The following is a 15,900-nucleotide window of genomic DNA, read 5'->3' on the forward strand; positions in this document are numbered from 1 at the left end:
TTAAACAATTGTCAGAGAAAAAGTAATTTGATATACATAAAGGGGTAATAAAACTCACACTTCAATGAGTTGTTTTTTTTTTGGTCTAAGTTAAATTAAGAAGGGATCAAAGCATGCTTTGTAACCACATTTATAAGAGGAAGAAGACAGCAGTTCAACTTATGAATTTTCTTTCAACCACTTGCAATCGCTAACAAAATTCTATACTTTTTGAATATTTAGGAAATTAAAAAAGTTGTGATCCCTTTTTGTTAATGATTATGTGTCCAAGTAATTGATGAAAATCTATATTTACTATTTAAAAACGATTTCGTACTTGATATTTCGAAATAATAATGTTAAATTAACAAAAGGATAGGCTTATTTTCATAGATTTATACACGTAAAAATACAAAAATTTATTTATTTTATTATCACTGGAAGGAAATATTAACAAAACAACTGAGCTTAATTTAAAATAGCGAATAAATAACTAAGCAAACATTTGTTAAAAGATGTGAATTTAAGAGAAAATTGAAAGATTGAATCAATCGAATCGTGAGGATTTCATACATTTATTAACTGCTAGGAAAAGAATTAAATAATTTTGAAATAGAAATTTTGCTTTAAGAAATCAGAATGTTTGGTATCAGATAAATGAAGATTGATTGTTATACCTACTATTTTTTTTTTATTCCAAGCCAAGAGGTTCTGGTTTCAAATCCAACCTGCCTCTTGTGAGAATTTGATAAAACCTCTAAGAGTTCCCACCATTGTTACATCCAATACCCCTCGTGAAAAAAAAAATTTTAAAAAAATTTCTTATATTTAAAAATTGAATGAGAAAATAATGAATTTTTCGAAACGCATCTTAAAGTTTTTTCTCAAAATCTTCTGTCTAGGCAAATATTTAGCAAGTCTAAAAATGGAGAAACCATTATAAGTAATTACTCTATAAGCCCATACAAACACTTTAGCCAAATATTTGCCTTAAATATTTTTAATGAAATTTTGAACTTCAAAAAACTGTTTTTTTTAAAGAAAGTGCTTTTTTGTTTTTATTAAAATAAATTACAAAATCTTTCTTTTTTGACAATCATGCACTGATTACTTATAAACAATGTTTGTTTTCTTTTTAAAAGTTGTTTTTTTTTTCTTTTATTATAAGAAGTTTCGTGAAACAGGGTGATATGCTATATAAAGTTAGTGCTTTTGTTTTTTACTTTTTTTTATTTAAATATTTTTTAATTTAATTTATTATTCATTTTTTTCGAATTAAAATTAATGCGGCTATAAAGTTTTTTTTAAAAAAGTCCAACCTTACAAAGTAAATTTGAAAAGAAAAATAACTTTGAACATCAAATTTGACAATTTTTTTCAAAGTTTTGACTTTGAAATTTTATTTCACAAAAAGTATAGGCGAAAACTACTTAAATCGAAAAACATTTGAAAGAATGCAAAATAAGCTTTCAAAAAAGCTATTGCACAGTATTCTAGGTCTTTTTGTTGATTTTATGTATTTTTTTTTTAATTTAAGGTTAAATTTTCAGAAAATTGCCCCTCCCACCGGAACGAGGGGTAATACAGCCCCCCATACATTTTTTTTCTTAGATCAAACTAAAGAGCTATTTCTTAAAATAAAGTTCACTTTTAATACAAAAAAAAAATAGGTTTTTCAAATTTATTAATATTTTGTCCCCTTACTTAATTTCCTGGAGAAAAATAAATATTTTAATGGAAAAAAGTTCATAAATTTCAAGAAGACTGCTAACTTTAGTTACAAAACCAAATAAAAGTGACAAAAAATGTCTTATTATTAGTAGAAGTAATTAATATAACAAATCGACCTATTCTGCCCCACTATGCGTCGGCGTGCAACTGGCTTATTTGTATACGTGACCGTTAAAGAAATAAATAATTTTTGAGAATTTTAGTGAAGTTGTATACAAAAAAAAAAACTTGCTGCACAAAAGATTTCAAAATTTTAAGGTTAATGTAGTAGGTATGTGTATGTACCTATTAGTGTGGCCCATATTTGTATGGAAGACATTATAAATTATTTTTTTTACAGCATCCTTTTCTTTTTTGTTCCTCTGCAAGATAGTCAATCAAATGAGAAATCTAACGATCAAATGGTCACTGTGGCGTATGCGTATCATTTTTTCTATAAAAAACTTAAATTTTTAACTTTGACCAAAAGGACAATTTATTAACATCGCGGTGCGATAGGCTTAATGAATAAGAATCTAAATAAAATCCGATATTTAAATAATTTGTAAAAAGTTATATTTTCACTAATAGTAGATATTTGAAAAACGAAAATTTTTATTTATTATTTAAAAATAAATAACTTTAAACTTAGTCTTCGTAACGAGTTCTTAGACTGTGAAGGCTACATCCTGGGTATTTTTGGCGATAATTTTGAACAGTCTGAAATTTGAATTCTTATAAATTATTAATTTTGTCAAGGAACGTGTTAACACGAAAAAAGGTTAAAGATGTAGGAAAACAAAAAATTGAGTCAATCTTAAAAGTAGTAACAGCCAACCTAACCAAATATTTGTGGAATATCAGCCCCTTTTTTTGTACTAGCGGTACTTAGTTCAGCAAAATTTTGCACAGTAACAACAACAAATGATTGCTAAGAATAAACAAAAGTATTCATTTGTTGCGGTTCACAGAGAAAGTTTTTTTCAACAACAACGGATAATTTAAAAAGAAAACATTTAAAAATGCAACCTGTTATAAAGGCAAAGAAGCATACCTAATCATACTAATAAAACCGGATATCATGTTTATCTCAACGGTTGATTCAAATTCTCAAACGGAAACTCCTACTAGCGACATCTATCTCTTCAACTAAAATACTCATCTTAGCAAAAACACTCACCTGAAAGTACTGTGAAACTAGAGATTCTCAAACTTCTCCAAACCAAAACCAAATGCCAAAAAAAGTTGACATTTGATATCAAACAGCTGTTCCAATTTACAGCACAAAACAAAAAGCAAAAATAAAAAAAGAAAACAAATCTTTTTTTCTCTACGAATACGAACGAATACGACGACGGAATTATGTGCGTTCTGTCTAGATATTTGTTTTAATTAATTTTTTCGAGCCCATAGGGGAATACAAAGTGCCAATTCCAATACATATTCTTGGTGGCTCTAGTTCGATTAAATAAATTATTATTACCTATATATTTTATTTTTATAATGTAATATTCTTATTGTAAAGTATTGAATTTCCTCGTATTGTCTTTTTATGTAAAGTGTTTTGGTTGAATAAAGTTTCTTTGTGCACCGGAATTTGTGTTTTTGTTTTGTTGCTAAAACAATGGCGAGTAGAGCTTCGCGTCGCCCTAATTTAAGGAATCTAAATCCTGTTTTTCACAAACGGGAAAAATCCGAGGATAACAGCGAACTATCACATGGAATGATAAAACAAGCCCGGAAATCGGGTGTTTTAAATCTATCGGGAAGAGGATTGGCCACAGGTAGGGGGCATTTATTCCTAATATTCTTATCAACCTTTTTAAATTTCTTTATATTCCCGCATGTAAAAATCAATAAATTTGAACTCTATCGATTAAAGAAGTCCACATTAAACTTATCCTAATTCTTTTAAATAGTATTTACTTATACTTGTACACGTTTTAAATTTTAGGGCTTTTAATGACGTTCAAGGTCATTGTGATTCACTTTCAGTAGAGCGTTTGTATAAAGGGAGAGGGAAACTATATAAAATGTAATTGAGAGAGGACGGATTTGTCAGGTCAATAGCCTGGAGTAGAGAGTTATTTTTATCTGAGATTTAAATATTTGCAAATTCCTTTTTATTGCAGTTGAAATTACCTAGTCTATCATTATGCAGTAAATAAATGAATTGGAAAGAATATAGGAAGAATGTTTTCTGTCACTGTTCTTGGTCAAGTACTTTTAAGTGAACTTGAAAAAAGCATGAAAAAGGAATTTTTTTATATTATTTTTTCCCAAGATAAACTAGGTATGGAGTGTTGTGACTATACAACATTATTGTTTCTCGTGTTATTTTTTGTATACATGGTGAACGTGAAGTCATATCATTGCCAAAGACATTTAGACATGTCTGTGCTCAAAAAAAAAAAAGAACTGTTAATTAAGAAAATTTTAATTGATGAAGGAGTGATTATATTTTTAAAGTCAAATGCTTTAATTGAAAAAAAAAAACAATATTTGTTTCGGGTTCTGCACTCTTTAAACAAAACAACACTTATGTAAGAACAAATATCAACTTATGGTTATGGTGAGGGAAGATGAAGGAGGCATTTTCTTCCAAACTCTTAAGAAGAGAGAATGATATTTTTGGTGATCCTCAACATTTATAGAAGTATCGGTATTGTCCTACTAATGGATAAGTTAAATTTTATTGAAGATATTAGTTTCTTCAATATAATCAACGGCATATACAGGGTCACAGCGTCATGTTATGACCATCTTAGAACTCAAAACTTACAGCAGGTTGCTTTAAGCTTCATTAAACGTATGGGGACGTTTCCGGTAATTGCAAACTAGAGACGAATGAACCATATCAGAAAAAAATCTCAAGCATATTAAAGTTAATGAATATTTGGGGTACTTTGTTACAATGCATATAGCAAGAAATTAAAGAAAAAGTAATTATTAAATGAAAATAAAAAAAAAATACAATGCTTAAAAGTTATCTTTTTATTTTAATTTAGGAGACTGAAGTTTTCTTATTTCAATAGGCAATTTATTAAAAAATGTAGGTGCTGTTTGTGAATTGAGTTCTATTACCTACTCATCAGAATTTTGACTAGAAAAAGTGCATTAATTCCTAAGCTATGTGTATTTGATCTTCTGAGTACCTGACTGTATCCACTTCTAATTAAATAAACTTTAAGAACTTTGTATACATTAACGTGCTTCAATGGCAAGATACGACGATCTTGAAATAAAAGGCCAACTAAGGTGTTAACCTAGATTTTTTGCATACGATTCTCATTCTCCTTTGTGGAGTGGATCTTCAAAAATTTGTTTGTGATTACACTGGTCGGCAAAGAAAATAGACCTTGAACCAAACCAAACTTTTCTAAAGGATTTTTATGTTATGATTCCGAATCCGAAGTCAAAATTTCACTAGTTCGTCACGTTTTCGAAATATTTGAATATTAGCAAGTCAAAAACGCGTTATTTTGTTACTTTTGGCGTTGAATTTCATCACCTTTATTTTTTTTTTTGTATGCAATCTGCAAAAGCAATATTTTATCGTCTTAAATATGTTTATTTTTTTTGTTTAAATTATTTTTTTCTAAAATATATTTGATATAGAAATGTATGATATCTCAAAATCTTGATGGTTAAGGTAACTTATGGTTTTTTGCAGCAGATTTCAAGTGAATTCCAGTTTTCTCGCCCTGTTTTCGATGAAAAAAAAAGTAAAATATTACGGAAAATATGTACATATATGTATATTTTAGATCAAAAGATAAAAAACATTTCATTCAAAATCAGTTTTTGGGACTCAAAAACTAGACATGATGGAATAAATCTGTAAACAGTTTTGAATTCAGCACACTCAAGTTAGTTAACATCACATGTTCTTGCTCTCGACTTTGTTTTGTTTTTTGCTGATCAGTGTTATGTTATCATACATCATTTTCAAGTACTGCAAGTACATCATTTTCAAGTACTTTTCATTCTCGTATTTTCGATGCTTGGTTATCATTTTTAAACAAAATAACTACATATTTACAAATGTTGGCTGTTGTACAATATATAAAAACTTCTTAAATTTTTGGATTTTTTTTAACAAATGCTAAACTTAAAACATTTCTGAATATATAAACAAAAAAAACTCCTAATCGATGCTAAAAATGGTACAGAAATTATATTTCTTTTGGGAACTCGGAAGCGGGACAAAATTCTGTTTTTTTTTTTTTTATGAAAAATTCTATTTTTCGAAATCCTATTTTTTTTTTTTCAATTCTGTAATTCAATTCTGCCAGCGCATAATTAAAAAAAAAAAAATATAATAAATAAATTCAATAACCATATTTTCATATGTGCATTACAAACCACCTCCTGTGGAATGAACACATATTTGACACCGCTAAATCCGCTGCGAAATGTTTAGGTTTCCTCCGAAGATGCAAGAAATTTTTTCCCCCGTCTGATCTAGCAATTATTTTTAAGGCGTATATTCGTCCAAAGCTTGAATATAACTCCCACATCTGGGCAGGTGCTCCAATAACCTCGTTGAGTTTCATGGATAGAATACAAAATAGAGCTATAAAAATGCTAGGTGATAGATCAATAACTGATACAATTACGTCTTTTGAGCACCGTCGTAACGTATCATGTCTCACGTTATTTTTATAAGCAGTGCTCCAACGAAATAGCTAGTTTCATTCCTCCCCTGAAACAATTCAACCGTAATACTCGCGCTTCAAGGAATGCTCATCAGTTTACCCTAGAGTCCAACTTCGGACGTACCGTCAAATACAGAGATTCTTTCTTCAGCCGCACTACACGAATGTGGAACGCGTTACCTGCCTCTGTTTTCCCATCCCATTTCAAAACTCAGAACTTCAAAACTAATGCTCATCTGTATCTCCTATCAAACCCCTCCCTATTTTCCTAATGCTCGTACTGTGTTTACAATATTAAGGGTACATTAATTCCTTTAGTGCGCGCTTATAAAAAAAAAAAATACTGATTAATTTTTTTTTTGTTTTTTTCGTAAAAAAAAGTTTTGCATTGATTAAAAATTGTTACCTTGAGCAAATTTTATACAGGGTGTCCCACAGTCACCGCCCCAAATGAAAACCATGGATTCCTGAGGTCATTTTAAGTCGAAAAACTTAAGAGGTAATTTTCTCGTTTTCGTCCCGTTTTCGAGTTACCACGGTTTTTATGATTTTTGCTCTCTTGTCCTTTAACTGGCCTTATCTTTGCCAAACTACGTTTGATTTGAAAGATTTTTTTTACAACCAATCAAGAATTTACTACAGTTTAAGTTTGTCTCAAAACTTTTTTTCTGCGGACAACCATTTCTCCACAATTTTGCATCAAACACAATTTTTTCTTTTTTTTTTATGTCGTTTTTTACACTTTCATATCATTTAAGTCAAAAAAACACGTTAATGAGTATTACTTTTTTGTGCTTTTTATTAAAGCCCAGTTTATTTTCATAAAAAAAACAAGTTTTATTTCATAAAAAAGGCTACTGAAAGTAATTAAAAAAAATAAACAAACTGAGTGAATTAAAAAAAAAATAATTTTGAAATAAAAAACTAATTTAAATGAATTAAAAACTTTTTCTGAGCTATTGTGGTTAAGAAAAGAACAAATAGATAAAGCTCAGAAAAAGTTTTTAATTCATTTAAATTAATTTTTTAATTAAAAATTATTTTTTTTTTAATTCACTCAGTTTGTTTATTTTTTTAAAATTATTTTCAGTAGCCTTTTTTATGAAATAAAACTTATTTTCTTTATGAAAATAAACTGGGCTTTAATAAAAAGCACAAAAAATTAATACTCATTAACGTGTTTTTTTGACTAAAATGATATGAAAGTGTAAAAAACAACTTAAAAAACGAAGAAAATTGTGTTTGATGCAAAATTGTGGCGAAACGGTTGTCCGCAGAGAAAAAAGTTTTGAGACAAACTTAAACTGTAGTAAATTCTTGATTGGTTGTAAAAAAAATCTTTCAAATCAAACGTGGTTTGGCAAAGATAAGGCAAGTTAAAGGACAAGAGAGCAAAAATCATAAAAACCGTGGTAACTCGAAAACGGGACGAAAACGAGAAAATTACCTCTTAAGTTTTTCGACTTAAAATGACCTCAGGAATCCATGGTTTTCATTTGGGGCGGTGACTGTGGGACACCCTGTATTTTTACTTGCTATATTTTTTACCATATAATGAATGGTACTGCCATAGAACAGATTTTTATGTCAGACTTCCTCGTAAACTGAATTAGGTAATTAAAAAAAAAAAAAACTAAACAAAAATTTTACAAACGCTCTTGTTAAATGTATGTATTTAGAAACCTATATCTTATATTCAAATTTTGCTCGCTAGTTTCCTGCTGAAATTCAACTTTAATTTTTAATGTGCACAAGGCTTTAATAAGACTCATTTTCTATCACCTAAACTTATGTACTCATTCTATTGCAAATGCATTTTGCAACCATAATTAGGAATTAACGGTTTTTGAAAAGAAAAAAAAAATTATAATACATCAAAAACCACAAATGTACATGAATGCATAAGTAATTAGATAATGTTCAAACTAGAACCAAAGAATTTTACATTGATTTGTTCTTTAAGCTGCGTACAGAACATTGTGTTAAGTCGAGGTTGAACCATGGACAACAAAGGTTAGTATAAAAAAGTGGTTATAGTTTTGCTGATGAATCGTAGCTATTCCTGAATCGAGTTTGTCATAAAATAACCAATATCTTTTTTTTTTGCAAATATGTGCATAGTTAAATAGTGAAAACATTAAACAAAATTAAATAAATATGTACATACTATGTCCTTCTAGGTAACATTCCATTTAATTGGCATCTAGATACTGTGATCTTGAAAGTATAATTGTGTGCTTTTAAAGTTGTAAGATTTCTTGAATTCGCGCTTTGGAATTGTGCCTCATCTATGAAAATAAATATCCTTTAGTGTTTTGGAATGAAGACAATATTTAGTTGAAAGACGAGAGAATGTCGTAATTGATGTCTTCCAAAACACCAAGTCTCGCCCAGAACCAAATGGAATTACCCGACAATAAAAGAAAAATGTGAAATCTAACTATAAGTATCTGAAAATACTCAAGAAGTCAGAATAGGTAAGCAAATAAGTTTGCAATAAGTCATAGGTTTGGATTTAAGTGTTTGGCTTTAGAATAACTTTTAACGAGTAGTCTATATTTTATAATTATTACACTTTAGATACATATATCCCTTGTAATGGGAATGAAAATAGCATGTCTTTAATACAAAAGTTTTCCCCCCATTTACAGACACAACAAAAGCAATACAAGAAGAGAATAACTCCTCATACTTAAGTAGGGGGAGCAGGGTATAATAGGCTTGAATTCAAATAACATCGTAGATGCATAAAAAGACTTTCTTTGCGCAACTCTTGCCGACTTCATATAAAAAAAAAAATGAAAGAAACAACAAAAAATAAAATGAACGACTGGGGTCGCACGTACTTGCTCTTGCAGCTCAAAACACTTTAATGTTAGTCTACTGTAGATCTAAATTTAAAAAAAAATTGATATTGGGGAAGAGCCGACATTTAGGGCAAAATTATGTTAAATGAAAAAAAAAATTTTTTTGTTATTTGACTTTTTTGAGAAAAAATAAAAATGCAGTTTTATTGCCACTGCTTTAAATATTACGTATACAAAGTTTAATCAAAATCGTTAGAGCCGTTTTCGAGAAATTCGTAATATCGTAGTTTTTTGTATGGGAGGTATACGTTCTAAACGAGATATAAAAAAAAACAAAAAAAACCAACTTTCAGAAATCCATAAAAATCATCTGTACCAAATTTGAAGAAAATCCATCCACCCGTTTAGGCTGTGGAAATGTATACAGATGGACGCACAACCACACAGACGCACAGACGCACGGACGGAATTGCGAGACCCACTTTTTTGGAATTCTCCATCATCGTAATGTTGGTTTTGATTAAAACCTCAATTTTTTTTTTCGACACGAAACCAATACTTGCCCTATAGAGCAAGTAAAAAACTATTATTACTCACCTTATTGTTGTCTACAATATTCTTTCTATATGCCCATGAAGCTACACTTCTATACTACACTGACTGAACTTGACATTGAATTATGTAATACAATATACATTAGAGTACACACCCCAGAGCGAATTTCACGGTTCATAGACTTATGTGTATGCTGTCGTTACATTATTATCCCCAAGAACACACTTTATACGATTTATTTCTCTATTCAACTGGCCAGTTAACTTTAATCCTTCAGATTAACCAGAACTTCTTGTCTCTACTCTGTTGAGTTTCGTTTTAAGAAAATCATTCAAAATAGCTTCCTCACCAAGCAAATATCATTTACAGTGTGTGCATGTCTCCCATGCACCATACCCCAAACGTAGATACTTTAGAGTTCGTAGTAAGGAACTAAAATCTTCATCAAAGATGGAACCTGAAACTGAAACTCCTATTGTTGAAACTGAATCGAAGAGTAATTGCTATTTGAAGTTCCGAAATAATTAATCAATTCCATTTGAATTTTTCTATTTTTAGTTCCGGATAAAGTATGGAACCTTCATGAGCCCGAAAAAGAAGTCGAAGTTACTTTGGACACATTGATGGAAAGGGAAGAAGATGCCTGGTGGAATCAAAGAGCCTTGACGAATCTCGATCTAAGTTCGAATACTTTAACAAGTATTTCACCAAACATTCAAAACCTTCACGCTCTGACAGTTTTAAGTGTAAGATTATTTTTGTATCATCATTTAATCATAGTTAACTATTTTATATGTAAACGTGTGAATAATGTAATTTTCATTTACAGTTGTATGATAATGCTTTGACTTCAATTCCGAAAGAAATAGGCCAATTGGAAAAATTGACAAGAGTTAATTTGAGCCGTAACAAACTCAAGGAACTGCCAGCTGAATTTTTCCGCATTCGAGATCTTAAACATTTAACTTTGGCATATAATTGTTTTGAAGAGTTAAATCCAGATGTGAGCGATTTACATATGCTGGAGGTTTTGGTGAGCTTAAAATAAATTTATTTAAAAAAAGAGTATTTTGTGATAAAGTATAAGAGAGAAACAATTATTTGTAACTACATTATTTTTAACATACAAACACACTAAAATTATTATTAATTTAACTTTTAACAAGAACAACAATACCCAAAATACATAACCTCAATTATGAAATACATAAACCTACTTAAACTCAAAACCTCATTCATACTGTAATAATATAAACAGTTCCACCTGAATAAAGAATACATTGTTATGCCTTTTAATGCTATTTTTAACTGGAGCTTATTTGTATGTATTTATTTTTACTTATTGTTCGGATTTAATGTTTGTTCATATTAATTACGATAGCTTTTGTATTCTTATTGTTAAATACATAATAAAGGGTGTTTTTTTGTAGGCCTGAACTTAATTTAATTTTGAAAAAAAAAAATCAATGAAGCTCATTAAAAAGTCATTAATTTTTTTGAATCAAGATAAAAGCATTCCGACATTCCTTTTTGTGCTGACATCTAAGTATCTTTTGAGGAAAATTTTTCTACAAAAATTAATTAATAATTATTTATTTTTTTGATAAACCGCCTCGTTTCGAAGTTATTAAACTTAAAAATAATATGAAATGTAATTTTTTCTTCATTTTTTCTTAATTTTTTGACGAAATTTTTAGGTTTTTCAAAAAAAATTGGCTAACTTTTAGAATTTTTGTGTTAGGGTAAAGTCGGGTGATATGGCACCACGGGTGATATGGCACCCTTTCAATATCTCCCACTTAGTGACTTCTTTTCAAAGCAAAAAGAGCAAAAAAGAATTAAGTCTGACGTAAGCTATCAGTGGATGCATTCGGATCCGCAGTAACCATTGCCACTAAAATTTAAAAAATGGACAAACAAAAAAGTGAGTTCAATTTGAGCGAAAAGTTTTTTTGTGTAAAATTGTTGTACGTGTGGTTCCAAAAGTATTTGACGCAGAGGGTTCATTTTAACACAAAAAGAACGGTAACGGTTATATTCTTGTGTTTGCTCATTACCATAACTAAGCAAACGTGATTATTCGTGTCATTGGAAAAAAACAGAAGTGTAGTCAAATGGGGGATATGGCACCCAAAAACATCGGGATATATGGCACCGGTGCCATTTCCCCCGCATCTACTTTTGAACCTATTTATTTTTCAACTGACAATTGTATTTACAAAAAACTTCAGCAAACCAGGCCAAGTGGACTAAAACCCAGATCACAGCAGCCGTTGGAGCTGCTGAATGTCAAAAAAAGCAGGACCTAAGCATTTTGCGATTCCCTTCACACTTCACTACATTAAAAAGGCTTCTTAAATGACCAGAGCCTAAAAGTTTGCTAAATAGCTTTCAGATTGGCAGAAAAGTGCGGAATAAGGCAGTTATCATAATGTCACTTTTGGTCTCATGATTCGTGTACGTCTTTCAACAATACATGCAACAAGTGTCACAAAAAAATATCAAAAAGAAATAGGGTGCCATATCACCCTCGATTAGGTGCCATATCACCCTCCATTTTTTCAATCATGTTTTTTTTAATGTTTTTTATTTTTGCAAAAAATAACAAGAAATTATCTTTGAATTACACTTATCTACCTATTTTGTATTTAAGAAATAGTTTTAAAATAAATCCGCTTTTGTTTGAAATAGATGTCTTCTTTATTTCTCAAGTAATAACGAAAAACAAAAATGGGTGCCATATCCCCCGACTTTACCCTATATGTTGTTTTTTGGTTTCACAGATCTTTTTATTTACCTGTCAAATTCCTAATACTATTGTATTAGTATTGTTCAATAAATTGGAATTATTTATTTTTTCAACTAATTATGTTCATTAGTTTTTTGCGTCGGTTTTTTTTTTTTAATTGTATGCAAGCATTTTCGTAGATCTTTCAATTTTATACAAGAAAATGATTAAATCTAGCCTTTTTAATGAAGCATTAAAAATTTATAAGATTTCAAACTCAAAAACACAATCTTCTCATGTAAATCATATGGGAAATACACTTAGGAGCAAAAAAATGGAATCAAACTTTTGCGTTTTTTTAAAACGTTTATTGGCCAGGATGTAATTGACATACATGAATGTTAATTGCACCATTAAAAAGCTTGAAACAAAGGCTTTAAATTAATACTAGGAACTTTAAAACCCGTTCACTTTATAAGGATCCAATAAACATAAATGAAGCATGTAAGCAAAAAAAGACTGAAACTGAAACAGAGAGTATCTGGAAAATTTAACATTTTAAAAAAATTAAGTGCAATTTATTGACAGATAACGTCAATAGTAACGGTAGGAAAAAAAACTGAAATTGAAGCAGAGAATATCAAGAAAATTTAACATTTAGAAAAAAATGAAGTGCAATTTATTGACAGATAGCTATGATACTATCGTATGCATTTTGAAGTTTTTACCAACAATTAAAAGTAAAAAATTAAAGCTTTTAAATGAGACCATAAAACTTGAAGAAACATTATTTTACCCATTGCAATTTTTGTTTTAAATAAAAATTATCTTTTTTGATTCCGTTTTTTTGCTCTTAAGTGTAGAAATTTGCGATGCGGCAGTACTTAATATTAATATTAAAGGCTGTAACTTTTACAGTATTTTTTTTTCGTCATTTCCAACAATATTTTGGATATAACTGTGAAAAATAAAAATAATTTTTTTTTTGAATCAGTCTAATGTACAAGAGTCAAAAAATATCTATTTTTATTAAAACACTAAAATTCTCACAAAATATATACAGATATACAAATAACAATAGAGCTTAAAAATAATCATAGGCTTAAAACTTATTAATGCTTAAAAAATATTTCTTTATAATTACGTTCTTTAAAAATAAAATCAACAACAAAATAAAACAACCAAAGGACGTGTCAAATAATAATTTAAAATCGCTTCCGGGTGGTATTGGGTTTCTAGTACGACTAACTCAACTTTTATGCTCATATAATCATCTCAAAGAACTACCCGATGATCTAGTTAATATGAGATGTAAGTTTGCTATAATTAATTTAACCAAATTTTTAACTGAAAACGTTATCAATAATACCTTACAGCCCTCCAAAAGTTAGATTTAATGCACAATGATCTAGAAAGTTTACCAATGGATATAGGTAGTTTAAGAAAACTTCAATGCCTCTACGCTCAACATAATGACATAAGGTTACTGCCCGATTTTGATGGATGTGTTGAACTTCAAGAACTTCATATTGCCAATAATTTTATTAAGGTTTGTATTTTTAAAATCTACAAACACTTTGTAACTTTGTATTTTGAAATAATTTCAGGAAGTACCTGGGGATCTTTGCTCAAAATTGCCACATTTAAAAATTTTAGATTTACGTGACAATAAGATTGAAAAACTTCCAGACGAAATTGCTCTCCTTCAGAGTTTAATTCGATTAGACTTATCCAATAACTCAATCAATAGTCTACCAAACTCACTGCACACTTTGGCTCATTTGGTGAGCCTTCAAGTCGAGGGAAATCCAATTAAATCAATTCGACGTGATATTCTTCAGTGTGGAACTGGACGAATTTTAAAGACTCTACGAGATCGAAGTCAATTGGACGCAAGTACAATGCCCGAAGTTAAAGATTCTGCATTGGTTGGTGAAGAAAATAGCATATTTCCTGACAAGTATTTGAAAAATTAGTTTACACTATTTTATTGAGTTCTAATTGAATTATCTTTAAAGGTTCAAAATACGTAAAACTCGAAGCCTTAATGTAGCAATGCAAAACATTTCAACAATACCAATTAAAGTCTTCCAGGATGCTCAAGAAGAGGCAGCAAATATTGTTGATTTATCGAAAAATCGAATAGAAGATGTACCTGAAGGGTAACTCAAAAGTTTTACTCGAAAATTATGTTGCTAAAGGCTTTTTTTCAGACTTGAAAAGCTGGTCGATTGTGCCACAGAAATTATTCTGTCCCAGAATTTAATATCATCTATTCCAGTTTTTATGACGCAGTTCTCGAGACTTAGCCGTCTCGATGTATCGTGTAACAATCTTTCCGATTTGCCAAACGAGTTTGGAGGTTTGGCTATGTTACGGGAGCTCAATATAGCAAATAACAAGTTCGATATTTCTTATTTATTTTTGAACTTGCAACAATTTATTTAAATTTTCAATCTTTTTCGTAACAGGTTTAAGCATTTTCCGTCATGCATTTATGAACTTCAAGGCCTTGAAATTCTTCTAGCTCGAGAGAATCAAATAGAAAAAATTGATGCCTCGAACTCTGGTCTGGGAGCCTTAAAACGATTGGCGACTTTGGACTTGAGAAATAACAACATTGAACATGTTCCACCAATTTTGGGGAATTTAAAAAATATAACGTTAGTTGTTAAAATCTTGTTTTCTAACCAAGAATCTAAAAAGATTTAACTTATTTTTTTTGTTTGTTTTTATTTTCAGGTGTTTAGATATAATTGGAAATCGTTTCCGACAGCCACGTCATCAAGTTTTAGAGAAAGGAACTGATGCAGTTATGTCTTATCTTAGAGATAGAATTCCAAATTAGCAAATAATGGTTTTCTAATTTCTTTTTAATTTTTTCAAATCTAAAAGAAAGCCTTATATAAACACAGCGCACTAGCTCAAGCTTTTATTTTTGAATTTTGTTACAAAATATTTACCACAGAGAGTTTTTTACTAGTCATACGAATGTTTTATGCAAAACACTTTATTTTATAGTTCTTTTTGTATTGAGAAGAGGAACAGTCACAAAAGGCACAAATTGATCAAGTTAAAAAAATGTTACAAAATCTATATGATATTATATTATTACGAAAAAAAATTATGTATTTCAAATAAAACTTATATAACTTTTTGACATTTGCCATTAAATTAAGACTTCAGTTGTTTTTATTTAAAAAAAAATAAGAGTGCTCTATCGCACCTGATCGTAAAGCAACTCTCTCCTAAGGATTTTGTAGGTTCAATCTATAAACGATATTTTCGACATGCAATATTTTGTAAACGATTGGTGGTGCAAAATATACATATAATGACTAAATTCTGATATTGAAACACTCTGTTCTGAGCGAAAAAAAACCCTATGGAGTTCAGAAATCAGTGGTTCAAGAAGAAAGGTCATAACAGGTATGGTATCTAACTGAACTATCAAGAATTTATT

At 29.6% G+C, this 15,900-nt stretch overlaps 1 protein-coding gene across 1 annotated transcript; it reads left to right on the forward strand.

Moving 5' to 3' along the window:
• Positions 1-3,014: 3,014 nt before the first annotated feature.
• LOC129914537 (leucine-rich repeat-containing protein 40) lies at positions 3,015-15,615 on the forward strand. Its single transcript, XM_055993846.1, has 10 exons — positions 3,015-3,473; positions 10,268-10,455; positions 10,539-10,742; positions 13,625-13,748; positions 13,814-13,986; positions 14,045-14,397; positions 14,456-14,599; positions 14,651-14,839; positions 14,909-15,100; positions 15,180-15,615. The coding sequence occupies exons 1-10, from the start codon at positions 3,314-3,316 to the stop codon at positions 15,283-15,285; spliced, it is 1,833 nt and encodes a 610-aa protein (XP_055849821.1). The 5' UTR covers positions 3,015-3,313; the 3' UTR covers positions 15,286-15,615.
• Positions 15,616-15,900: the final 285 nt, after the last annotated feature.

The sequence above is a fragment of the Episyrphus balteatus genome, chromosome 3, assembly GCF_945859705.1.
Source record: "Episyrphus balteatus chromosome 3, idEpiBalt1.1, whole genome shotgun sequence".
Lineage (NCBI taxonomy): Eukaryota > Metazoa > Arthropoda > Insecta > Diptera > Syrphidae > Episyrphus > Episyrphus balteatus.

Bases quoted from the DNA above. Each gene is read 5' to 3' on its own strand.
- LOC129914537 (XM_055993846.1), top strand. From the start codon at position 3,314: ATGGCGAGTAGAGCTTCGCGTCGCCCTAATTTAAGGAATCTAAATCCT. The intron at 13,987-14,044 runs GTTTGTATTTTT...AAATAATTTCAG, and splicing joins TTGCCAATAATTTTATTAAG to GAAGTACCTGGGGATCTTTG. The intron at 14,600-14,650 runs GTAACTCAAAAG...GCTTTTTTTCAG, and splicing joins ATAGAAGATGTACCTGAAGG to ACTTGAAAAGCTGGTCGATT.